The 25,933-nt window shown below is 52.7% G+C and overlaps 1 protein-coding gene across 2 annotated transcripts; it reads right to left on the bottom strand.

Annotated features, from left to right (window-relative positions):
- Window positions 1-781: 781 nt before the first annotated feature.
- On the bottom strand, window positions 782-19,117 carry LOC121461548 (NADH-cytochrome b5 reductase 3). Of its 2 annotated transcripts, none has more exons than XM_041672655.1 (9): window positions 19,007-19,117; window positions 12,515-12,646; window positions 8,657-8,729; window positions 8,304-8,410; window positions 7,024-7,153; window positions 6,561-6,644; window positions 6,317-6,402; window positions 5,235-5,334; window positions 782-1,859 (listed from the first exon to the last, which is right to left on the bottom strand). In XM_041672655.1, exons 1-9 carry the CDS (start codon window positions 19,025-19,027, stop codon window positions 1,687-1,689), a joined length of 906 nt encoding a protein of 301 aa, XP_041528589.1. In that variant the 5' UTR covers window positions 19,028-19,117; the 3' UTR covers window positions 782-1,686. The 2 variants fall into 2 exon arrangements, with proteins under 2 accessions (XP_041528589.1, XP_041528591.1); XM_041672657.1 differs by lacking the exon at window positions 19,007-19,117 and adding an exon at window positions 17,187-17,244.
- Between the last annotated feature and the right edge of the window lie 6,816 nt (window positions 19,118-25,933).

Below are 25,933 nucleotides of genomic sequence, written 5' to 3'. Positions count from 1 at the left end.
TGTCTTTCCCCCTCTCCCGACCTTATTATTTCTTTTAAGATTTATTATGTATATAGTGTTCTGCCCGCATGTATGCCTGTAGGCCAGAAGAGGGCACCAGATCTCATTATGAATGATTGTGAGCCATCTTGTGGTTGCTGGGAATTGAACTCAGGACCTCTGGTGCTCTTAACCTCTGGCCCATCTCTCCACCACTTCCCAGTGCTGGAATTACAAACACACACAAAAAGCTCCCCAGCCCCTCCAGACGCCTGCTTTTCTTGATGTTTCTGGGAGCTGCCTCTACCAGCCATATTCCCTCAAACTCATTTTCACTGTCTGAACGGCTGCCCCTGCGGGAGCAGGTATTGACATCCAGCAATCTCAACAGTGGTGGCTTTCCTGCCACCCAGTTGTAAGAGCAGCACCCACTCCCACCTGATCTGTCTCCAAGTGACTATCTTCCCAATGTTACCAGTCCAACATCTTACCCCATAGGATCCAGAGCTGGAGATCAGGGAAAGGCAATAGCAGAGGCATCACAAGGAAGTCTCAACATGGGACAGTGAACCAGGAAAGAGCACAGATGAGCCCCCCACTCTGTACCTTCCACAGGGTTGTCCTGACCTGGGAGTGACTGTCATCAGTAAGGCGACAGGACAAGGGTGGGCTTCCCATCTACTTTTCCCACTTCCCAAATTCAGAACAGGCAATGCAAATGCATATCTGAAATAAAATACATGTCTATCCCACATGGCCCTCCTGCCCCTCCCTGGCAATCCCCATGCAGACTCCAGAAGGGTCAGTATTAGCAAAGTTTTATTTCAACTCTTTTCTGCCCATAAATGACTAAAAAAAGCCAGTGTGCAGGAGGCGATGCCACCTGCTGGAGGCAGCGCCAGGCACCGAGTCTGTCTCCAAGATAAGAGGCACTGCTCAGAGGCCCGCCCCCAGGCTGGGGACCAGGCAGGAACGAGGTTTGGGACGGAGGAACAAGCCAGCATGGTGGCTCCAGCCCGAGCCGGAGATCCCAAGGTCTACCACACTCTGGTGGGCAACTTAGGGCACCTAAGGCTGTAAGGAGCGGGCATGAGGTTTCAGAAGGATCCATGTACTGTCCCAGGAACTCTTGGTCAGCAGATGGGGGGTGGAGGAAGTAGCCTGTCACTGCCAGACACCCTCCTAAGAGAACCTCTGGGTGTGGCTGTATATGTAGTGTGAGGGGCACAGGCCACGCCATGGCCTGAGGCAGGTAGGTGGATGGATATAGGTGTAGACATGGGTCCTGGGACTGTGGCTGTTACCCTTCCCTTTCTAGACTGTGATCCATGACAATGGGTAGACATGGTACCGACAGCTCTGTGTGTGTGTGTGTGTGTGTGTGTGTGTGTGTCTGTGGTGTGTGTCTGTGGTGTGTGTCTAAGGGCGTCATGAGACATCTCTGATAATGGCTAGTTAGTGCCAAACAGGAGCCTATGCAGAAAGTGGTCAACAGGGGCCACCTGATACAAAGTCCTGATCCCAAAGGGGCCCCTCAGGGGCCAGTACAGCTGGATGACCAGGGCCGGGCAGACCAGGCTGAACCCAGGCCCCAGTATGGATGTGAGCTTATGTTAGGTGTGGGACAGTGGTGGGGAAGGAAAGGGTGGACAGGTAGCTATGGTGAATACATGAGCAGCAGGCATGGTAGTGGCCAGCGTCCAGCCATCAGAAGGTAAAGCATCGCTCCTTGGGGTGGCCCACACGCTCCAGGTTTGGCAAACAGGCAAACTGGATCATGGGTGGAGGTCCACACATCAGTATCAGCGTCTCCTCCCCAGGAGGTGGGAGGTGGTCCCTGATCATCTCCTCATTCACGAAGCCCTGGCTGTAGCTCCAGTCTGCAGAACAAGAGAGCAGCTCAGTCAGGATGGAATCCCTGTCTGTCTGTCCTCTCCCAGATGCTATTCATTCCTAAACCCACCTGCTGCTGACAGCCTGCCACCAAAACACAAGGCCTTCCCACTTGCCCTCGCCCACTCTACAATCTGGAACCCTGCCCATGGCCCCCACAACTATCTAGGATTATTTAGTGCAGTGCTAGAATGGAGTTGGGCCCATGCATGCTAAACAAGTGTCCCGCCCAAGATATGGCATATGAGTTTCATTTTATAGAAACAGATGCCCAGAGGAGCCAGAACTGTTCATGGCTACACCCTCGTCTCCCTAAGGAGGTGCCCAGCCCAGGCTGGTCAGAGTGGTATTCTCGACACCTTGGACCCCAGCTGCAAGCTCACCGCCTGACTCCTCTGCCACCTCGGAGTCAGCCCACAAGAAGTAGGGTCTGGTTCACAGATGGATTCTGGTCCCTGACCTGAAATTGTTACTCAGTAAATGATGCACAGGCCAGGACTGAAATCCCAGCACTTGAGAGAAACAAGGAAAGGGAGGACGTGAGTTCAAGGCCAGTTTGAGGACTGGAGAGTGAGACTGCCATAAATAAACAAAAGACTCCCATAGATGGGGTGGCAAGTAAGAAGGGTCTGGGGTCCGACACTGGTGAGGCCAGGACAGACCCTGCCTGGGCTCTGGGCGGCAGCTGCTCCTTCCAGGTCCTGCCACCACCTCCCTCTTTCCTGGGCCTGTGTGCACACTACTTCCACCCTTCCCGTCCCTCATAATAGGTAATGCAGCAAAGGGAAGCCGGCACACGGTGGCTGGGGTGGGCTCTGGTTCAGTGTTGACTTTTAAGGACTGGCTGGTTCCGGATGCTCAGAACAATTCTGACACCTCCCGGTCCACCTGAAGGTACCTGCTCCGGGCCAGTCCCGGAGCTGTGCCCCAGAGGCACAGACACCCTCTAGATTGGTTTCAGAGGTGGCCAGGTGGAGGCAGCGGCCAAGCAGAGGGATGCTGGGCCACTGACACCTGCGACAGAGGCTGCCTCTGAGACTCAGGGCTCCTCCAGGCCCCTCATGGCCATCACTCAGCATTGTCTCTTGCTTGTCTCCGCCCTCTGAAACCCAGAGGAGCTTCCTCAAAGCCTTCAGCACCAACAGAAACAAACAGAAGCTCAAGATGAAAAAGGCACTGGGGCCAGGGAGATGACCCAGTGGGTAAAGGCACTTGCTGTGCACGCCGAGCCTGGAGACCCATGTTCGATTCCCAGAACTCAACTCCACAAACTTGTCCTCTAACCTTCACAAGTGTGCTGTGGAATGCAACCCGCACATGCACACACAATTACAACGTTAATAATGTTTTCAGAAGGCACTGACTGACAGGGAGGCATCGCCTTCTGATATCTCCTCTAAGGGTCTCCAGGTGCAGAAGGCACCAGTACCGTCCCAGGAGACTCTAGGACTGGGGCGAATCCACTAGGTTTGATCAATCATGTCTTCCAGCTCATGGATACCGTGAGCTAAGTAACTGAACACATGTATTTCCCTCTGCACCCTGGCTTCTGAGAATGCCAGGGTGACACACAAGGCCCACTGCGGCAGACATGCATCACGGCCAGTGTTTCTGTGTGAGCCTCATCCCTGACTCCACTTTAGGCCAGCCCTTGTTTTTCTCCCATTTCTACATTCCGTTTGTACCCCTCTGACTCAGTGTGAGTCACTGTAAGCTTCCTAGGATTCCTCTGGAACAGGCGTGGTGCAGCCAGCCAGCTGCCTGGGAACGCGCCAGCGGGCAGTGCAGACGGGAACAGAGCAGAAGCTCACAGACATTTTTGCACGGTGTTTCCTATTCCAGGTCCCAAAGGCCCTGGGAAAACCTAGCATTTGCCACACATGTGGGCTGCTGGTCATGTGTCTGGGTCCTAAGGGCCTGCTGCTGCTTCCCTATGGGTCAGGATGGTACTGAAGAAATGGAAAACACCCGCTCATTACCCAGCTCTTGCCCTGCCTGGCCTTGTTATGAAAACCAGCGCGAGATGGTCTGCATTTCCACAGACCACCATGAGGGGGCAGCTCTGGCCCTGACCCCCTCTGGAGGGTGGTTGCCAGTTAGCAGCTCCCAGGCAAGCCCACCTCCCACAGGCACTTTCTTTATAGAAGAAAAGAAGCCATTCAGACACCCACACCCAGTGCCCCACTGACTCACACACACGTGGTATTGAGCAGCTGTTTCTTCCCACTGAAACTCCTTCCTGCCCCGGGGTGGACGGAGGAGGCCAAGGCTCATAAAACTCTATAGAAATTTGGGAGACTCACTGGAACCTCCCTGGGGTTACAAAAGGCAGGAAAGTGGTCTATGGAAGGGGAGTCTTCAGAGGAGCTGCCTGCAAGCTGCACTGGGATGGAATCATTCCTTTGTTCGTTCTCTCTCTCTCTCTCTCTCTCTCTTTCTCTCTCTCTCTCTCTCTAACCAATATAAATACAACAGTCTAACTTTTTGCCCTCCCCACCCCGGGTTAATAGAAACAGTCTATCTTTTTGCCCTCTCTACCCTGGGTTAACAGAAACAGTCTATCTTGGATCTCTCTGCCAGGGGGGACTAGAAACAGTTTATCTTTGCAATCTTTTCCAGAGGGGACTAGAAACAGTCTAGGGGGTGGGGGAAGCAGGGGCAGCTGCTTTTTTTTTTTTTTTTTTTCAGCAAAGACAGTAGCTAGTTGCTGTTGTTTTAAGGAGTTAGGGTCCCAAGTGGCCCAGATTGGCCTTGAACTTGCTATGTGGTTGAGAATGATGAACTTCTGGTCCTCTTACCCCACCTTCTCCTGAACACTGAGATTGTAAGCATATGCCACCAGGTCCAGCCTGTGTTATGTTGTAGGTCAGACCCAGGGCTACATGACTGCAGTGAGCCCACGCCAACACTGATGTGAGCTCTTAGCCCCTCATTTTTTACTCAAAGCAGGAAACGAAGGACAGCTCAGTTCGCAGAGAGCAGGCTCACAGGAGTTTGGGGGCCTCGTTCCCTCCTTCCAGCATGGGCCTGGCTCCTCCACAGCCCCTCTCCAGAGTGAGTGACCAGAGAAAATACATACAAAGACTGTTCTGATTACAAACCACACAGAAGCTGCCACCCAAACCCTCAGCACTGGCCCAAGGAGATATAGTGTGGGCTTCTCTGTCCAGTGGGGTGGCGTGGAGAGGGCAGGGCTGCCCTGCTCTGCTGCTCCCTAGCTGTGGGATGTGGTCACTTACTTTCCCTCTCTGGGAGCTGGTTCCTCCACAGCCATAATAGTCCATGGGTGCTGAAGGAGCCCGGTGAAGGCTCAAGGCTAAAGGTGGGTGCCTCCCACTCGACCTGGGGCTCCCTGTGCTCACCGTCCGGGGCTTTGTCCACTGTGTACCAGAGTTTGAAGCGAGCGGAATGTTCGTTCCTCAACTCCTCCAGCTCAGGCCGCAGCAGGATGTCTTTCTCGGACTACAGGAGACAGACCGCCAGTCAGGAAATGTGACAGACACCTCAACAGGAACAGACCCAGGAGTGGGTCGTCATGCCCCTATGGACCACACTCAGCAGCTCGGAGGCAGATGCTGAAGCTCACTAGAATCCTTGCCTGCAGGGCCCCTCAAAACAGCTGGCCAACCGGACCTTATAAATGGGGCCTGTGAGCCAGGTATGGAGACACATGCTTATAATTCCAGCATCTAAGGGCAGAAGCAGGAAGACCATGAGTTCAGGACCAGCCTCCACTTGTGGGTTTACAGTCCACTTAAGCTTTCTCTCTCTTCCTGGCCTAGGCAAGGTTTCCATGTAGGTATCAAGGTGTTTTTGATAGCTGTGCAGGGACCAAGTCTTAGGACGGTTGAGACTAGACTGGAGACAGGACATGCTTCCCCTGGGTTACTGTGCCTGACACACGGGCAGTGCCGAGCTGGCCCTGATGGGTCCTGGGGACAAGATGACCTGAATCATATCTGGGAAGCACAAAGTCCCAGGGTCTGGCCTCTACACTGCTGCGACAGGTGGGACTCGGCCCGGTCTCCCCAGAGACATCACAAGAGTTCATATTCAGCCACAAAACAAAGGACCTGAGAAGGCTCTTGCTAAAGTTGCCAGCCTAGTCTACCAGTGAGAAGTGTAGGCTACACAGCAGGTCACAAAAGCCAGGCTCCGCCATGCTCAAAGGCCTGTGTCATAGGCATCTCACCTGTCTCTGCCCAGGCCAGTGTCCTCCCTCCACCAGAATTCCAAGGTGAACTCTGCCCAGGGTGAAGGCAGCACCCAGTGTGCGGGAAGGAGTTTAGGGGTAGGGAGATGCCTCAGGGCTCCCTCTTTAGCAGCCCCCCACACCTGCTGCCACCAGAATGTCTGCCCTAGCCCTCATTCCAGACATCCTCGGCACCTCTGCAGAGCCCTGGCCGCGCCCGGAGCCTGCCTGTGCTGGGGACTGTTCACTGACCTGGTTGGCGAAGAGCAGGTAGCACACGGTGTGGTCGTTTGGGTCCTTCATGACAGCGCGGATCACTTGAAGCATTGGGGTGATGCCTATAAAACAAGGTCCCCAGGCACTGAGTGATGCCTGCTAGGGCACACTGGTCACCCAAGCAGGGAGAAGCGTGGGACACCGAGGCCCAACCTCAGACCTGCCTCCCCCATCCTCACATCCTGACCCACCACAACTCAGCCGGGGCTCCAACCCTTACCTGTCCCTCCTGCAATCATGCCTACAGACTTCACTGTCCTTACAACAGGGTTGGACTTCTTGTCTGCGCGGATGGCAAACTTCCCTAGGAAGGGAAAGATGGGTGATTGAAGCAGCTGAGCCCTGTGGGATCCAGCGCAGGGAGAAGACCACACAGCCCCAGCCAGAATGGTTCTGTGCAAATGAGTCCTCTCATAGGAAGGAGAGAGCACAGCGGGGTGGAGTGGAAGATACCCATTCATACACTGGCTGGATGGTTTGGGGGCACCGAGTAAGCAAAGCAAGCCAGTCTGTAACTGAGCCTGGTCCCCGAAGCACGGCCGGGGCAGCCCCTGAGCAGGCCACTTACCCTCTAAACAGCCAATGACCAAGGTAGGGGAGAACACCACTTGTCCCCACCTCCCAGCCTTCCCAGACACAGAACCCCCAGCTCTCCAGTTCCCAGGGATGCCCACTCCAATCACCTTTGCCCTGGTAGACCAGCAGCCCATTGGGGCCCCGGAATTCAATGGTGTCTCCGATATTCATGTTTTCCAGGTACTGGGACATCTTCCCTCCAGCAGGAAACTTGGGATGGGTGTCCTTGAAGTAAACCTGCAAGCCACACAGGTATCTCTAAGTCCCCACCCAGCCTTGGGGTACCCCAGCCTCTCCTAAGGTCCCATCCACCCAAACTTAAGCCTTCTACCCCTCACTTCACAAAAGCAAGGCTTCCACCTGCCCCGCAGGGCTACTAGCGGGAGGGCCATGCTGCACCAGCTGAGGTTCTGTGTCCACATCTCCACATCTGTCAGCTCAGTGAGGCTCTGGGTATCAGTTCAGCCCGCCCTCCCTCCTGGTACACTCTTCAGTAGTCACACAAACATCGCCCCTGACAACTTCCTTCTGGGCCCCTGTGGGATTACTGGCTTGGGAAAGGGGAGGCCTATGACACAAATGGCCTAAGAATATGGACACAGAGGAGCAGCAGTACCCCTGTCAGGGCTGGGCCGTCTTCCCAGGGGCTGACAGGGAAGGGGAGAAGTGGGCAGAACACTGTCTTAGGCTCTGGCACATCCAGGGCCAGCAGAAGCCATGGAGACTCAGGAGGGGCCAGTCGACAGCTTTTTGTTTTTATCCTCCCCCCCCCCAGACACCCCCACCTCCCTGCACTCTTTTTATCTGACCAGAGATTCCAACCCAGATGCTCGGTCCATGACTATTTCCTTTGTTTTTAGACAAAATCCCAAGCCGGACTGGGGCATATAGGACCCTGTCTAGTTCTATGGATGTCCCCACCTTTTATCTATGGATGTCCCCACCTCTTATCTACCCCTCAAGGCCCTAGCGGGACTGCGGCATACAGGACCCTGTCTAGTTCTATGGATGTCCCCACCTTTTATCCACCCCTCAAGGCCCTGCTTTGCACTTTTTTTCCTTTTTTCTGAGACAGGATTTCTTTGGGTAACTGCCTTGACTGCCCTGGAACTCACTCTGTGGATCAGGCTGACCTTGAACCCACAGAGATCCACCTGCCTCCTCCTCCCCCCACCCCCCACCAAGAGCAGGCATTAAAGGTGCACACCACATGGCCTGGTTCTGTTCTGCACCTGTCAGCTCTTGAGTCCTCTGACTTCAGAGCCTTTACACCTGGAAGGCAACACCCACTCCGCTAGAGGTTTTTCCCTTCTCTGCCACCTGAGTAGGAAGTAGGTCTCCACAACACCCCGCCCTGCCACCTGCAGTCATGCCCTGGGGACCCTACCTTGACCACCAAGTCCACGAAGCCCTTGTCGTCATCGCTAGAGACGGGAGTGTAGGGCCGAATGACCAAGTTCCCATCGATCCTACTTGAGAGGTAGATGTGCTGGCCTGTAAGGCAGGGAGGGGTCGCTTGGGGTCAGGCACCATCCCCCCCAGGTGCTTTTCTTCCCATGACCCTACACACAATCAAACTCTGGCCCAGCCTTGGCTCCCACTGCTCCCTCCCACCTCAGAGGGATTCCCAGCATGCCTCAGCACTGATCTTAAAACCTATGCTGGTGCCACTGTCGGGGACACAGGCCCCCTCCCCCACTGGACTCCAGGGAGGAGATGAGCTAGGTTGAGCAGACTCACCAATGGGAAGGCCCAGGATGTGCTGAGGCGAAGGCAGGGCAAAACGGAAGCGCCGCGTGTCGTGACTGATGATCTGTAAAGAGGCAGAGCTGCTGGACCTCAGAGGTCCCCACGGCAATCCCTCAGCAGTGACAGTGACGTCACCAGCACATACATACTGGGGGGGACAGTCACATGTCTGACGGGCCTCTGCTTTTGCAGAGAAGGCCACATAACAGGGGGGTAAAAGGAAGAATGAACATGTGGTCCCAAAGGGGGATAACAGACAATCCGGAAAATTCCACATGGTGGTGGGAAGGATCCTCCTCTACTCTCAGCTGGAGCCTAAGGTAACACGGGACTAAAAAGGAGCAGAGCTGAGACAGAACCATTATGTGCCAAACCTGGCAGCGGAAGGTTCCACAAGTCACTGCAGACAAGAGCCCACAAGGAGTGAGTGGCTGAGGCTGAGCTATGTAGAGCCAATAATCATAGCAACCTCTACTGCCTGGGAGGTCCTGGGGTTGGCCACAGCCAAGAGCCCAAAGTCAGGCCTCCACCCTCCACAGACTGGGCACTACGGCAGAGTCAACAGCTGGACTGTGGAGGCCACTTCCCCTCCAGGGATGGCCGCAGATGCTTAAGAGCCGAAGGAAAGGACCGAGAGACCTCCTGAGACCCCTGTGGGAAGATCAAGCAGTCTGCCAGTGAGTTCTAGCCGGAGCTGACTGTGGATCCTCTCCTGGCACCCAAACTGGCTTGAGGAAGAGCCAGCATCTGCAGGGCCACACCCACAGGGGAAGCATCCACAGACGGCCGCAGCACTAACACCATGTGTGTGTGTGTGTGTGTGTGTGTGTGTGTGTGTAAAAGGCAGGTGTCCCCATCTTAGGTCAGACTGAGAAAGAAGGCCTTGGTCCTCAGGAAGAAGTCAGCACAAGGAGGCTGTTGGGCAGGGGAAACCCCACCCTGCACATTTGAGCGGAGGAAACTTTGGAGAAGGCTCTCTGGGCACCACTACTCAGGGAAAGCTGTGGGCCACCTGCCTCCCAGAACCTTTGGGCTCAGTCAAATGAGGCCTCAAGCTGACTGGGAGCAGAGCCCAGCAATACTGACTGGGCCTAAGGGCCAACGGCAGACACCACCCTCTAGAGATTTTGGGGGGAGGAAGTACAGATAACTACTAAGACAGTGTCTTGCAAGGCAGCTTGGCAGGACCACAAAGCAGGTTCACCTGCTGACAGGGAGGGGCAGCAGCACGCTGTGGAGGGGGAGGGGAAGAAACTGAACTCCAGAAACGCCAAGTGCCCATTCAGTGGGGAAAGGTGGGTTCCCATTGTGCGGACTTGCGTCCTCATAAAGCATATAAACAGTCTCAGAAAACAAGCAAACAAACCAAACAGAAGAAAGCAGTTTTGGATTCATGGAAACCCATCTGCTTTGTGTGGGCAAAATGGAAGCAGGCTTCAGACTTCCAAAACAGACTACTGGGCCATCCATGGGTGGGGAGGGGAAGCCCCACCGCACAAGCAGAAGTTTCACAGTGACACACAAATCATTAAATTAAGATACAGCAAAGAGGGGAGGTGAAAATAAAAAACGAAAACAGGTAAAGAGGGCTGAGGTGAGGGGCAGAGCTCTGAGCACCTTGCTTAAAGCCCTGGGTTCCATGCTCAGTAACACAACAAGCCAAGAACCTGACAAACAGGGGCGGTTAAAAGCACTGACTGTTCTTCCAGAGGACCTGGGTTCAATTCCTAGCACCCACATGGTGGCTAACAACTGTCTGTAACTCCAAGATCAGACAAACAGGGTTGGGGAGATGGCTCAGAGGTTAAGAGCACTGGCTGCTCTTCCAGAGGTCCTGAGTTCAATTCCCAGCAACCACATGGTGGCTCACAACCATCTGTAATGAGATCTGGTGCCCTCTTCCTGACTGTAGGCATCCAAGCAGACAGAATACTATATACATAATAAATAAATAAATCTTTAAAAAAAAAAAAAAAGATCAGACAAACATGTAGGCAAAACACAAGTGCACATAAAATAAAAAATAAATAAGTTACTTTAAAAAGAAAGAAAGAAAGAAGAAAGAAAGAAAGAAAGAAAGAAAGAAAGAACCTGACACACAAGGTTTAAAAACATGAGGGCCGGAGAGATGGCTCAGTGGTTGGGAGGACTGACTGTTCTTCCAGAGGACCCAGGTTCAATTCTCAGCACCCACATGGCAGTTCACAACTATCTGTAACTCCAGTTCCAGGGGATCCAACACACTTACAGATGCAGATGTAGGCAAAACATAAAAAATAAAAATAATTAAATTATTAAAACATGCTGGCTGGGTGTGGCACACACCTTTAATCTCAACCCTTGGGCGGCATCTCTGAGTTCAAGGCCAGCTTGATTTACAGAGTTAGTTCCAGAATAGCCAAGGCTACACAGAGAAGCCCTGTCTTGAAAAACCAAAGGGGAAAAAAACCAACCAAACAAACAAACATGATGCTGGGTCTGGTGGCACTTGAGCAGCGCTCGCCTTTAGTCCTAGCACTCAGGCAGAGGCAGGGGCATTTCTGTGAGTTCCAGGCCAGCCTCACTTACTGTAGTAAAACCTTGTCTCAAAAAGAAACAAATAAAAACATGAGAACTCCACTTTGGTAAGAAAAAAAAAAGTATGCATGTGTCTACACATATGTACAAGTCTTACTGAGAGGCCACAGAGGTCTCAGTAGAAGAGGATTTGTTTATCTTGAATTTTCCCTTCTGTCTCCTCTACAACACTGAGAACACTACAGACTTGCATCTGTGAGCACCATCAGTTCCCCTCGGAGATAATCAATTCCATGGTCACACATTCCAAGCGGAGACCCGGGTCCAGGGCCTGAAGCCAAGGTTCCTCACTCCTCTAGGCTTTGACTCTCTGCTCCCTGACTCAGTTTTCCTGCCACACCCCTCTGGAAGCAACAAGGGGAAGCCAGGAATAGAACAGGGAGGGCCTTGAGGAAAAGGGAGGGCATCTAGGCAGGAGGGGGAGCAGCTCAGCCTGGGTCCTGACCAGAGGAGTGGTCTGGTACAGACGTGGTTCACAGAGGCAGCGAGAGGAAGACATCCAGGCTAATGAAAACCAGGCTGCACCTACCACTCGGGCAGGGGAAGGGAGCTCTTATCTCCGAGGGGCAGGGTGCTCAGCCTCTCACCCTGCTCCCCAGGCTAAGTAGGGGTGTGTACCCAGAAGTCCCAAAGGGCCTCTTCCACTCTCAGTCTCCATGGACAGTGAACATAATGGGAGGCGGTCAGAGGGTGTTACACTACCCCGCAGTAAAACAGCTACTGTCTTCACCAGAGCACCCCCAGATTCAACGACTGTCCCCCACAGAAGGGAAAGGATGGGCTGGGGAGGGTCAGGGGACTCCCACCTAAGATTCCGGCCACTCCCTTCTGCACCTCCCATCAGCTGGGGTCAGCTGTGGTTCCGCCCTAACTGCCTGGGCCTAGGGGCCTCCTGGAGGTGCTACAATGCACAGGGTTAACTCAAGGGGCCCTCCACCTAAGCCATGTGGGGAAATCCATCATCCATGTCAGGGTGAGGCTTTTCGGTGGTGTGGCTGCTTCGGGGTCACCCATGCTTTGAAAATAAGTCCAATAAACTCACTGGTTCCCCAGGGTGGCTTGTGGTAGACTAGTACTTTGGTTTGTCACTGTGCCCTATGGGGAGGGAACAGACGTCTGTTTCGCCCTCCCCAGGGAAGGAGTCCACACAACAGGGAGCAGGGTCTGAGTCCCTCTGTCACTTCTCCGTGCCATTGTAAAAGGGGCAGGTGACAGGGGTGATGAGGTCCCCAGGAGCCACAGGGATGCTGGGACGTAGGGTGGGGCAGTCACCTCCTTGTCGATGAGCCGCAGCGGGTACTTGATGTCAGGGTTCTCGAGGGTGATGGCCGGTGAAGAGCGCTGGAACAGCTTCATGAAGAGGCTGTAGAGGAACCAGACTGGAGAGAGCACCACGTGGCTCAACTGCAAAGACAGAGTGGGTCCCAGGTCAACGGCTACCCCCTTACAGGTGACACGTCTCCAGCATCCCCAAGCCTTTCTTCCTCCTGGGACCTTCTTCCTCCAGTCTTGTTCAGGGAACTCCATTTGGCAGCCCACTAGAAGAACCACCAAAACCAGACTCACGATGCCAACTCAGCCATTTGTGCCCAGCGCCACGAGAAAAGTTTTGAAAAACTTTGAACTTCTGATCTTCCTGATTCCACCTCCCGACCGTGGAGATTACAGGCATAATGTGTCCTGCTTGCTGGGCAAGGACTCTACTGACTGAGTCAAATCCCAGGCCCAAGTTCCAGTTCTTAGCCCCATTCAGAATCCACCTCTGGGCTGGAGAGATGGCTCAGCGGTTAAGAGCACTGGCTGCTCTTCCAGAGGTCCTGAGTTCAATTCCCAGCAACCACATGGTGGCTCACAATCATTCATAATGAGATCTGGTGCCCTCTTCTGGCATGCAGGCATGCATGGAGGCAGAATGTTGTAGACATAATAAATAAATGAAATCTTTAAAAAAAAAAAAAAAGAATCCACCTCAGAGCCCAGGCCTCCAAGCATCTATGAACCAGAATCCTAGGGGTCATTGACCCCACACTTTCTCCTCCTTCCTTCCCCTCAGAGCCAAGGAAACAAGCCAGGGAGGGAGGTTGGAGAAGTTGAGTCACTCCCCATAAATAATGACCCCACGTCTCTCCCTGGTGCTGTGCTGTGCCTTCAGCAATGGGCTGGGCACTGCTCCTCACTGGCTGAGTAGCCCTGGGCAGCTGATTTTGGAAGTTGGGCTCAGCTCAAAGAGTGAATCACTGGATCTGGCCCAGGCCCCTTCTCGGCTTCCTGGTTAGCCGGGATGTGAACAGCCTCAAGCACAGGCTCCTACTTCTACTGCCATGACCGTCCCATTACGGCAGACTGAAATCACAAGCCAAAAGCTCTCCTCTCTGGCTATTTCTATCAGCCATTTGGATCACAGGAGAAGGGCTCTTACCCACTGAGCCATTTGGTTAGCCCTGTTGTAGCCCCTAAGGAAGGATATTCTGGCTCTCCAGCCCCTGTCCCCTCTCTCTGCACCCAGCAGCAGCTGAGAGAGCACTCTGCAGTAAGTACGAAGGCTCACTGTGAGGCCTTCCTCCTAAGGAGCCGTGAGCTAAGCTGAGGGCTCCCCTGATTCCCAGAGGGGTGTGCAACCTAAGAAGTGGAGGGACCATAAACCTGACACACTCCTCACCCCCGAACCGGTTCTACAGGTTCCAGCAGCCCCAGCAGTCAAGGACCCTTTGTTGGGGTCAGAACAAACTGCCTCTCTCCTAACCAAGGCCACACCCCATGGCCCCCTGGTATGTGACCCACAGGGTCTAAAAAGGGCCAACGGCTGGACCACACCCACTTAGTGAGCACTACTATGCCCAGCATCATACAAGCACCTTTTCTGACCCAAGGCTCACTGAAGGACCAAGTTGGCATGAGTGTAAGCTCAAAGAGATACAGGTTTTTGTTTTGGGTTTTTTTTATTTGTTTGTTTTATGTTGTTATTGTTTCATTTTGGGGTTTTTGTTTTATTTTGTTTTTGTTTTTCGAGACAGGGTTTCTCTGTGTAGCCCTAGTTGTCCCAAAACTCTCTTTGTAGACCAGGCTGGCCTCGAACTCACAGAGATCCACCTGCCTCTGTCGCAAGTGCTGTGTCTTGCCTAGCGAGACACAGTTTTGAGGTCCTGTCCAGAACTCAGAAAGGGTCCCCTAGGGCTTGGGGCTCTGGAGAAAGTGAATGAGGTTTCCAAAGGCCATGCACAGAGGAAATACCAGCCATGAACCCTGAGTTGGCACTGCTCCAAGGTCAAGGCCATGTGTCCCTGGGCTCACCCCACTTCAGCCCTTGACTGTAAGTCTAGTGGCTACTCCAAGTCACAGAGGGGAACCAGGCTTGCCAGAGTCACACCAAAGTCTCAGGATCATATCCATGTCACCATCTGCCAGCTTACTCAGGGTAAGCAAGTGGCTGGCTACGGGGACAAAACCAAATAAGAATGAGACTGCAGTTTGACCTCAGGGCTTTTCAGTCCCATCTTGTTCCTGAGTCACCTTTGGGGACAGGTCCTGCTGTGCTCACATCACTGTCCACAGCCCAGATCCAGACACCAAGCCCCTACGGAAGGCCCAAGCATATTTCCAACCCCAGCCTCCCAAACTAACACGCTGCTCCACTCCCCCAACACGCACTAGCGTTCCTACCACCAACCTTCAACGCACCTGTTCTGTGGCTCCAACATGGGCCTCCCCTCCCTGCTCGCTCCACAACTTACCTTGCTCCAGCCTTTGCACACTTTCCTTTCTGCCCCCAAAGCCCTGCCTCTAGATGCATCTGACCAGCTTCTCCTATGAATCTTTCAGAACCCAACCCAAATGTTAAAGCTTTCCTGGGGAGCCATGCCTAGCTCTCCTGGTGACTTGGCACAGCCTTAATTTCTCTGTAAGCTCTCTGGAGATGGGAACCATTCTGGAGGTTTTTCTTCTACTAGATGGTTCCATAGCATGCAGTAAAACCACATCCAGAAACTACCACTGTTGGGAGTCCTGGGGATGAGCACCAATCTGCACAACTGAACCTATGCCTGGCATACCCTGTTCTATCTTCCCCAGCAGGACTGTTCAGAGTACACAGGTTCACTAGCTGGAGTCCCCTTGGCCCACAGGGGGCCTCCCAGGGCCTGCCACACACCTGAATCGTGCCTGACCCTCTACTATGGGCTCCTGTTGTGGTTTAAATGGGGAATATCCCCCATAAGCTCATGGATTTGAATATCTGGTCCTGAGTTCATGGTGCTATTTAGTGATGTCCTAGAACCTTTAGGAGGTACAGCCTTGCTGGAAGAAGGGCCGGGGACAGACCAGCTATCTCTGCTTCCTGTGCGTGGTAGATGTGATCCCCCAGCTGCCTGCTCCTGCTGCCATGCCTTCTCTGCCATGGTGGACTCTAGCCCTCTGAAACCATGAGCCAAAACAAACTCTTCCTTAGGTTGCCTTCGGTCACGGTGCTTTATCACAATAGAAAAACAGCTACCACAGAGTGCAGCTGTCACCACATCCCCATTTAACAAAGGAGGCTCGGAAGGGCCCAACATGGAATTCAGATTTGGTTCCATGTGTGGACCAGCCCACAATCCTCCCTCACCTTAAACCCACCAATACCCAGCAGTTTTGAGGGCAGTGTCTACAAAAACACCCCTGTGTCAGGACTCTGGGTGGCCTCCACCAGTCCTGGGTTCAGAATGGCCCACCTCTCCGTTCTCCAGGTAACTTATGGTTGCCTGGTCACCACTAACCCAGCATTTATTTGGTGCAGGAGGCACTCAGCAAATACTTGTGCAATTGCCGAAAGGACAGCATCCCTCTCTCCTGACCCTTATGCGTCTCTGACTTCTTGTGTTGTCTAGAAAGCTCCCTAATGAGGCAAGGGTGATCCTATCCTATTCCCTTTACAAACCTCAGGCTTAACATAGGTTGTAGAGGGAATCAGGCCACTTGCTTCTTGCCTTGGAGCATGCTCAGAAGGTGCAGGTGTCAAGATCCAGGCCCTGCCTCCTGGCTGCTCCCAATAGGCACTGTCCTCTTACCTCAACCCTCATCTGGGAGGTGCTCTCGTCACTCTCAATTCAGATAAGAAAACAGGCGCTTAGGTGACAAGCCTGAGTCCAGGGACACTTCTGGACACTAGGAAGGGGGAGGTGAACCTTCTCTAACGTAAAAATTCCTACCTAGAAAGGTAGCTGTGACAAGCCATCCTAGCTGTCATTCATTCAGTCAACAACCCCGGCAGGCACTCCTGTGTCTAAGTAGGTGTGTATGTGTGTAGCCCAGGCCTAAACCCCACACCCAAGGAGCTCAAACTACAGGGGGAGACAGGCCCAGTCACAGGGCAGGTGCATCAAGTCCAGGAGCAGAAGAGTTAAGGCTTGATCTCTGACAGTGAGAGGCCCAATCAGACTCTCTCACCGGGCACTGGATGTATTCTGTCCTCACTGGCACCAGGTAAACAGGCTCCTCACCCCTTCATGGCACCACCCTAGTCCCAGCAGCAGTGGCCAAGTAAACAGGAGGCAGATGGCTAAGGCCAAGTCACTGCCCCAGTTCCTCCTCAGCTGTGTGCACGCATGCACACACACACACACACCTTACCCCAACCAGTTTCAAGTCCTTGGGAGCAGCTGCTTCCCAGACCTTCACACTCTGGCCATACCGTGTACCAAGAAACCCACCCCTTCTTCTCCTTGCTCTGACAGCAAAGAGGGGAAAAGAAAACTGAGTGCCAGTGTCCAAGAAGGGAACCCTGAACTCACTTAACATCATAGCTAAGGGGTGCTGCTCACTCTGGCATTCTCCCCTCCAGGACCCTGGAATACACTCTGCCTAGGCTGGATAGGAAGAATGGGCAGAGAGCCTAGCCCCACCCTCCCTTCCCTGTAAATGCCAGGTCCCTAACCTGGGGCTTAAACAAACCAGTCACCGACTTGCTTACCTGCCCACCGCCCACTCGCCTGCTGTCCTGCCAGATCTAGTGACCACAGCCCTCCTGGTCTTGTTCTAAGTGGGAGGAAGTGGGAGGAGATGGAGGAAGTCCTGAAGCGGAGGGGGGGGGGGGCTCTGGGCTGGGCTCCAGACTCTGGGGGAAGGGAGCCCAGGAGGAAGAACAGGTGGTTAGTGGAGCCACCCTCTGAGGATTCTAAGCCACCAACCAGGCTCGGGTTGCCAGGAGCCAGAGGAAAGGCCTTATCGACTCTACAAGAGGAATGGGTCTGTCAGGGCTCATGGGAACTCACGGACAGGCAGAGAGGCAGTCCAGAACAGCATGCCAAGCCCGCAATGTTTTCCGGACGGATAGCTGACTTGAGTGCCGTCCTCTGGGCTGGAGCCCCCAATATATGCAGGAGGCCTCCCACAGGGCCTGCATGGCCCAGATAAGACATCTGGTACACCCGATGCCCAGCAGCCACCCACAGAGCACATGGCCTCCAGGACAAGAGGCTGGACTGTGTATACTGTAGGCATCAGACACTATGTGGGACCCTCAATTGGTCCCCTAAGTCAAGGGCAACACCAAGCAACCCTTGGACAGATGAGGCCAGGGTGAGGGTTTCCTGATAATTCGGCAAGGAACTATTGTTGACTTAGCATGAATGGATGCAACAGCCAGGAACTGGGGTGCTGTGACAAACCCACCAACATGGTCCAGAAGGTGGGGAGGGCAGGGGAGCAAGGGCAGTCTCTGGGGAAACTGGTCTGAATGTCACTGTGAGGTGATGTCACTCTGGGGTGATGCCACAAGTTTGCTTTGGGCCAGACTGCTCCTTGAATGGACCATTCTAGATTTACCACTCTCTCAAGAGCAAATGCCTGTCTTCACCAGAAGTCTTGGGTCTCACAGAGAGAAGGACAACCTCCATGACAGGTGCTGGCCTAATTTTTCCCACATCCAAAGAGCTGGGCACCTCAAGGTTAGGGTGTGTTTATGTTGTTGGGGCTGGGCACACTTCACGTGGATGCTCTTAAGAAATAAGGAAGAGAAGGAGGTCTCCAGCTGCCTCAGTCAACCCAGAGGAACAGCAGGAGGGTAGATTTATTGATATTAGAAGGTCCCAGAATCCTTAGTGCTCTGGGCTGGTGGCCAAGTCTAAGTGACACTTCAGTGACAACATAGCTGTGTGAGTAGCAGGAATGGATGGCCAAGGTCTGCATGTGACAGCAGCAAAGAGACAGACAGCAGGAAAGATCCTGGCCAGCCACCAGCCTCGTTTATGGCAAGAAGATGCACCCAACCTCTGCTTTACAGATATGCTACACACTTTGTCCATGCACACATGCACCCCAAAGTGCTCACTCTAGCCCATGACAGCTCACACGTGTCCACTATTCACACATGCGTGTCTTCACGCCCACGCCTTCATTCTCACACACTTGGACACCCACAGCACACTGCCCGTTCACAAAACCCTCAGGTGCGCACTCATTACAGATGCATGCGTTTCACATTCTCACGGGCTGGGCTCAGCCGCTCCAACTTTCTCAAGCTCACAAGTCACGCCCACTCACGCGGGCACACACGTCACTCATTCCCTGTCACGTTCGTGCACACCCAGGAGGGTCCCCCAATGTCCGCCCCGCGCCCAGGCCCCTGTGGCCTGCGGCAGAGCCGGCGTGGCGCGGCCACTAGCTAGGGCGTGAGTCATGATCCGCAAGGGGCCGGGTGGGGCGCGGTGCGCGTGAACGGATGCTGGATGTCCCGGATCGTACCGGGTCCCCACGGTGCGCGCCTGGCGACCCCTGACCCCTGTCACCTACCGTGCTTAGCTGGGACCCCATGGTGGCGGAAAAGACTGTAGCTGCGCCGCTCTGCACCCGCTACTCGGCCGGCCGCTCCCCCAACGACCCACCCCAGCCGCAACACCTCGGAGGCGGAGCCGCTAGGCGGAACCAGTCAGGAGAGCGGTGGTGGGCGGGTTGGGGCGGGGCTCCTGGTGTTCCCGCCCACGACTTCCGCCCTGCGAGTAATGGAGTGCGTTCTGAGTGGCTGTCTGCGCTGCACGGAAGGGGCTCGGCGGGGCTTTGCAGCCTCGGGCGGTAGCTGGTGGCCTCTGGGCCTGCTTTGTACGGGTGTGGAGAACAAGATGCCCCCCTGCCCTCCCTACCCCTGCCCCCTATGATAAGCTCTCAAATTCGGAACCTTCGGTCCTGGAAGTTTGCAGGAGCTGACTATGCTGGCCAGGACACAAACCGCACCTCAGGGCATGTTGCCAACACCTCTGACCACCGAGTTCAGGCCACAATTCTGCCCTGCCCTTCAAGCCTTTGAACCAACCGGTCGGTCGCTCCTGAACAAATTTCCCAAGTGTACTGAGGCCAGCTCCGGATTAAAGTTCAGATGTCACCTCTTCAATCAGGCTGGTTCTGCCCCTGCGCTCCCTGGAGGGACCCACCTGGTGCAGACTGGCCTTTGTAGTGTTTTACCCCGCCTGCTGGTTCACGATGCTCTGCGCTTCCCCATCCCCGCTTCCCCAGGCTGACTCTGCAGTCAGCCCTCTGTGTGCCTGGAACCCAGAACCGAGTTTAGAACGTAGGTACTTTATAAACACTTCCTGAATCTGTGACCTAGTGGGGAAGTGAATGAGTCCCTGGTATCCCGGAATATTCTCCACTGTGGTACTGACCAGATAGGAAAGGAAAGACCGCTTTGAGAGCATCCAGAACCTGCAGAGCCTGGATGTGGGGACAAAGCGGGAGATTCAGAAGGTGGGAGAGGCTAGAGAGGGCTGAGGTGGGGGAGGGGGGGCGCTGCTTGCCCTCAGTGATGTGAGACCCGGATGAGTGTGGGAACTTGGAGGGTTGAGTGAGGGAGTGAGGAAGGGATTGCTCCATGAAAATAGGGAACTAGGAGGCCGGGCGGTGGTGGCGCACGCCTTTAATCCCAGCACTCAGGAGGCAGAGGCAGGCGGATCTCTGCGAGTTCTAGGCCAGCCTGGTCTACAAGAGCAAGTTCCATGACAGGCTCCAAAGCTACAGAGAAACCCTGTCTCGAAAAACTAAAAAAAAGAAAGAAAGAAAGAAAGAAAGAAAAAAAGAAAATAGGGAACTAGGGCCTGTTGTGACCCAAGTATTCAGTACTGAAAGAGGCAAGTGGATCTCTGTGAGTTCCAGGCTACACAGTGAGACGGGATCAGGTACGTGTTTGTTCTGTGACAAAACACCATGACCAAAGGCAGATTTAGGAGGAGTTTATTTTAGCTTCCAGTTCCAGAGGGGTAAGGCGTCCGCTATGGGGAGGGGGGGTCGGGGGGGTAGGGCATGGCCACAAGCGGCAGGTGAGCATGGCTGCTGGAGGAGTTCAATGCTGAGAGATAACATCTGGGCCTTAAAGGTAACAGAGAGAGAACCAGCAGGGCCAAGTATATAAGCCCTCAAAGCCCAGCCCTCAAAGCAAGACCACACCTCCTGAACCTCCCTAAACAGCAACACAAATTGGGGACCAAACGTTCAAATACCTGAGCCCTGTGAGGAACAGTTCTTAGTCAAACCACTCCAGAAACCTTGTCTCAAATAATACAATTTGATTAAATAAATAAGGAACAATGGCTGCCACATCTGCAGTTCCAGAACTTGGATAGTGGAGGTAGGCATAAGGGGTTCAAGGTTATCCTTGGCTACGCACTGAGTCGAGGTTAGCCTATGTTACATGAAACCCAAAGAAATAAGCATGGGAGGGGCACATACTACCCTGGAATATGAGAGTGGATTGGATGTCAGTTAAGTATGTTCTCCTTTTTAGCACTTTTGAGGCTGAGGCAGGAGGATCACAAACTGAGGCCAGTCTGTTCTGCGGAGTAAAACCTTGTCTCAAAAGGGCAAGTAAGGGGGCTGGAGAGATGGCTCAGAGGTTAAGAGCACTGGCTGCTCTTCCAGAGGTCCTGAGTTCAATTCCCAGCAACCACATGGTGGCTCACAACCATCTGTACTGAGATCTGGCACCCTCCTCTGGTGTGCAAGAATACATTGAGGCAGAATGTTGTATACATAATAAATAAATAAATCTTTAAAAAAAAAAAAGGGCAAGTAAGTGTGGGTGTGCGGCTCTTCTTATGCCTAAAAGTAATTAGCTGGGAAATGTGTACGGGAGACTAGAACTCTGGTCTTCACGCCAGCGCAGCAAGCCCCGTTCCTCTTAATCCTCTAAGCTGTCTCCCCAGCCCTCACTGTTGCCTTCCTTAGGATCATTATGGACTGTCCATCTCTTTCCTCTCTGCCTGAAGCTCTTCGCGGTTGTTCCTCTTCCTGAGCGTAAGGTGGGTCATAGATCACAGTCAACTTTCCAGACTGTCTGCACTCATACATAAGCCTCTGGCAGTCTTTCTTTTCTTTTCTTTTCTTTTCTTTTCTTTTTTCTCTTCTCTTCTCCTCTCTCTCTCTCTCTCTCTCTCTCTCCCTTTTTCTTTCTTTCTTTCTTTGGTTTTTCGAGACAGGGTTTCTCTGTGTAACAGCCCTAGCTGTCTTGGAACTCGCTTTGTAGACCAGGCTGGCCTCCTCATAGAGATCTACCTGCCTCTGCCTCTCTAGTGGATATCACACCAGGTGTCATTCTAGCATGGCGCCCTGACCTCTGACCTGAGGAGACAGAGCTGATATCAAAGTGGAGAATAGTGGAAGCTGATGCCAACCTCTGGACAGATCTTGTCAGCTTTGGGGAGGGAAGAGTGACTGTGACCGCAGGACGGTAGAGAGGAAGAGTCACAAACTGGAGAGATGACTCAGAGGTTAAGAGCCTGTGCTATTCTTCCAGAGGACTAGAGTTCAGTTCCCAGTTCACCTAGCCACCTCAGCACTAACTCTAGGGCAGTGGTTCTCAACCCCAAAAGACCATCAGAAATCACAGATGTTTACATTATGATCCATAACAATAGCAAAGTTATAATTATGAAGTAGCAATGAAAATTTTATGATTGTCACCATATGTGTTAAAGGATAACAGCATTAGGAAAATTGAGAAGCTCCAGGGGAACCAAATGGCCTCTCCTGTCCTCCATGAGAAACTTCGCACATGTGCACATACACAGACATAAATAAAATACAATAATTTTTTAAAGATTTATTTATTTATTAAGCATACAATGTACTGCTGGCAAGGAAGGCACCAGGTCTCATTACAGATGGTTGTGAGCCACCATGTGGTTGCTGGGAATTAAACTCAGGACCTCTGGAAGAGCAGCCAGTGCTCTTACCCTCTGAGCCATCTTTCCAGCCCCCATTAATTTTTTTTTTAAAAAAAAGCCGGTCATAGTACACACAACTTTAATCCCAGCACTTGGGAGGCAGAGGCAGGTAGAGCTCTGAGTTCAAGGCCAGATTAGATTACAGAAGCAAGTTCCAGGACAGCAGGGGCTTCAGAGAGAATCCCTGTCTCAAAAAAACCAGAAGAAAAAAAAGCCACCTGAGATACTCTGCTTTCCCCACTGTCCAGCTGGCTGGGTCCCAAGGCCTACTAACCCAGCGCTTGGCAGCCTCCAGCCCTGGTGAGAACTGAACTCCATCACAGAATGTGGTCAAAGCTGTCTGAGCTGGTGCCTGCTTAAAGACAGTGTCTTTCTCATTATGTAGGCCTTGCAAGCTAGCTTCCAACTCCCAGTGATCCTTCTGCCTCTGCCTCCTGAGTCTTGGATCACAAGCTTGTCCCACTATTCCTGTCTTGTTCTGTTTGATTACTGAGCTAGTTCTCATCAACAAATTCTCTTTGGGGGGTTGGCAGGGGGCTCAGATCTATATGCAGTGGTTGGACTCCGCCCAGAAGTTGCTGATTTTCAGGGGGATGTTGTGCCTCTGTCAGATCCAGGCTTCAGCTCAGGTAGGGATGTTGCTCCAGGAATGGTATACACTAAACAGGCTGAGGGAGGCTGGGGTCCAGTGTTTTTAGATAGATTTCTTCCCAGGCTCTTGTGAGGAACTGACAATAAGGTTATGCTGGGGCATCAGGGAGAGAAAGTGGGTGACATTAGGAACAGTTAGCATTACAACTGTTGTTTTCTCTTCCTTCCTTTTTGTTGCTGTTGTTTGTTTCTTCAAGACAGGGCTTCTCTGTGTAGCCCTGGCTGTCCAGGAGCTCACTCTGTAGACCAGGCTGGCCTGGAGCTCCCTGCCTCTGCTTCCCAAGAGCTAGGACTAAAAGTGTACCAACACCGCAGCCTTTTTTCTTTCTATGCAGATCCGTCTTCTGTCTTTCCCAGACTTTCAGTTCATCCCCTGGGTGACCCAGCATCCCCGTTACAGTTCTTTCATGGTTTGGTTTGTTCCTTACAATTTTATTACTTTTTTTTTTTGGAGACAGGGTCTCACTAGGATTGCAAACTTGCGGCTGCACCCAGCGTCAGCTGCTCTTGCTTCTCCCACCAGCTCTCCAGCCAGGCAGCATGGTGACAGATAAAATCTGTGCGGTGTCAGCTTTCACCACTGTTCATGGCACCTGGCACTCGCCAGATCTTCCCAGGGTAAGGCGATCCTCCCGTGTGAATGTCTCAATCCCCAGTGACTTCATCCCAGGTTTCAGTGTCCTCAGTGTTCCTTGCCTGGAATGGCTGTCACTGAAGTGGTTTAGAAACTGCTTTAGGGGAAAGAAAAGACCTATGACCTAATCAACCCCTCAAGGCCCTGCTGTGACCTAAGACCAGAATTTCCCTGTCACTCAATTTCCTTCAGGCTTTGGCAGAGAATACCCGACCCACCCAGACCCTGATCCTCAAAAAAGCCTTACATTCTCCTATTTGGTATAGGAGTGAGCCATGGCCCAGAGAGAACAGAGAATTGATTTTTAATTTATGTGTTTGTTTGTTTATTTATGTAGACATGAGTGTTCATGTGCTACCATGCATGTGGAGGTCAGAAGGCAATCCATAAGAACCAGTTCTCAGATCTCTGTGAGTTCGAGGCCAGCCTGGTGTGAAGAGTGAGTTCCAGGACTGTTACACAGAGAAACCCTGTCTCAAAAAACAAAACAAAAACAAAACAAAAAAAGGGAAACAATTTCCCAGAGAACAAACTCAGGTCATCAGTCTTGGAGTCACCTGGCTAGCCACTTCAGGAGATTGAATCTGCAGTCCCAAGGGGACTACTTCCCGAGGGACTCTGTACTCTAGTCCCTCCATAGATTGGTGAGGATTTGGATAAAGGCTCCTAGGCAGAGTTCAGGGGCAGATTTGAAGTCCCTAGGTTGGAGTAAAACTGTCCCAGAGGTACCCTGGGTGCTACTTAGAGACCCAGGGTCATGCTCTTATATTACTGTGTAAAAAATGCATATGTATGAAAATGAATGAAATTCATGTATATAAATATCATAGTTAAATTCTTGCATCACATCTAAATATTGCCTGGGGTATACTTACAGTAAAACTGTAGGACTTCGGATTTCTTAGTTGCTTGCCTTGGACCAGGTAAAATATAAATCCAAATTTCAGGCAAACAGAGTAACTTTCTACTCAAATGTGCTGAACAAAATATGTGGGGCAGGTACTATTGGATATAAGAAGGGGCTGGGGCTGCCAGGGCAATGAGACAGACAAGGTATTATGAGAGTAGCTGTTAGCCTTGGGCAGGGGACTTGAACTTGGAGAGCTGGCCATTGACAGACCATTCTAAAAGTGCTCTGTGAACCAGGCCTGGAGTACACACCTGGGTTCTCAACACCCAGGAAATGGAAGTGGAAAATCAGGAGTTCAAGATCATGTTTGGCTACGTAATGAGTTCAAGGCCAGCCTGAGATACATAAGGCCCTGTCTGGAGTACAGCACACCACACTGTACCCTGCACACACAGAGACCCCTCAAAACTCATGCCACAGCAAAGCATAAGATCTCCCTGTGGCTGGGCAATGGTGGTGCACGCTTTTAATGCCAGCAGATTGGGAGGCAGCGGCCAACCTGGTCTACAGAGTTAGTTCCAGGACAGCTAGGGCTGTTACACAAAGAAGCCTATCTCAAAACACCCCCCCCCAAAAAAAAAAATCTCCCTGTGGCTCGAGGGAAGGCTGAGTAAGGGACGCAGCCAGGGAGTGGCTGCAGTGACTAGCAACATTCAAGGCTCAGGCCCTTGGTCAGAGAATTCCAGCTAGGAAGACCAGCCCAGAGCCACTGGATTGAGCAAGGTGTTGGTCAGCGGCCTGGCATGAGAGACAAGTAGGCTCTGAGGGACTGCAGGGGAGCATATGGAAAACCCAGGAAACACTTGAGTCCACCTATGGAATGAAGGGGGAGGGGCACCAAGGAGGGGGATAGTAAGGTGAGCCCTGGAGAGACTCTGGAGTCCGGTAGGGTGCTGAGCTGCAAGGAACTCTCTGGAAGGAGAGATGTTTCAGCTCAAAGGATCCCACCATGTCCTTTCTGCTTCAGGAAGCCCCCAGATGGGTAGGGAGGGTAGGGTCTCCACCCCCTGGGAGGGGAAGCAAGAGCTCATCACGTAGACACCTAACCCCTCCAACGAGATCCCTGCAGGGCCTGATAAATGTTCCACTGTGCACTAAGACATAATCCCTGGGCTCTTACAGTGTGAAGGAGATTATGTTTCAAAGTTTTTACAAAGGAAAGGGGAGCTGGGGATCCTCCAATGAAGAAAAGGTAAATACAGGCCGGTAGAAACCACAGGAAACTTCCTGTGGGGTGTGGGAAAGACCCTCAGTAGGGAGGGGGCACTGGGGTGATGATCTTGATTCTCATCTCACCAAAGCCACCCCTGATC

This window comes from Microtus oregoni, unplaced genomic scaffold (genome assembly GCF_018167655.1).
Source record: "Microtus oregoni isolate MIOR12 unplaced genomic scaffold, Mior012 000022F_ref0000154, whole genome shotgun sequence".
In the NCBI taxonomy this organism is placed as follows: domain Eukaryota; kingdom Metazoa; phylum Chordata; class Mammalia; order Rodentia; family Cricetidae; genus Microtus; species Microtus oregoni.
Note: the sequence above shows the minus strand (reverse complement) of the source record. Positions and strands in the feature narration are given on the sequence as shown.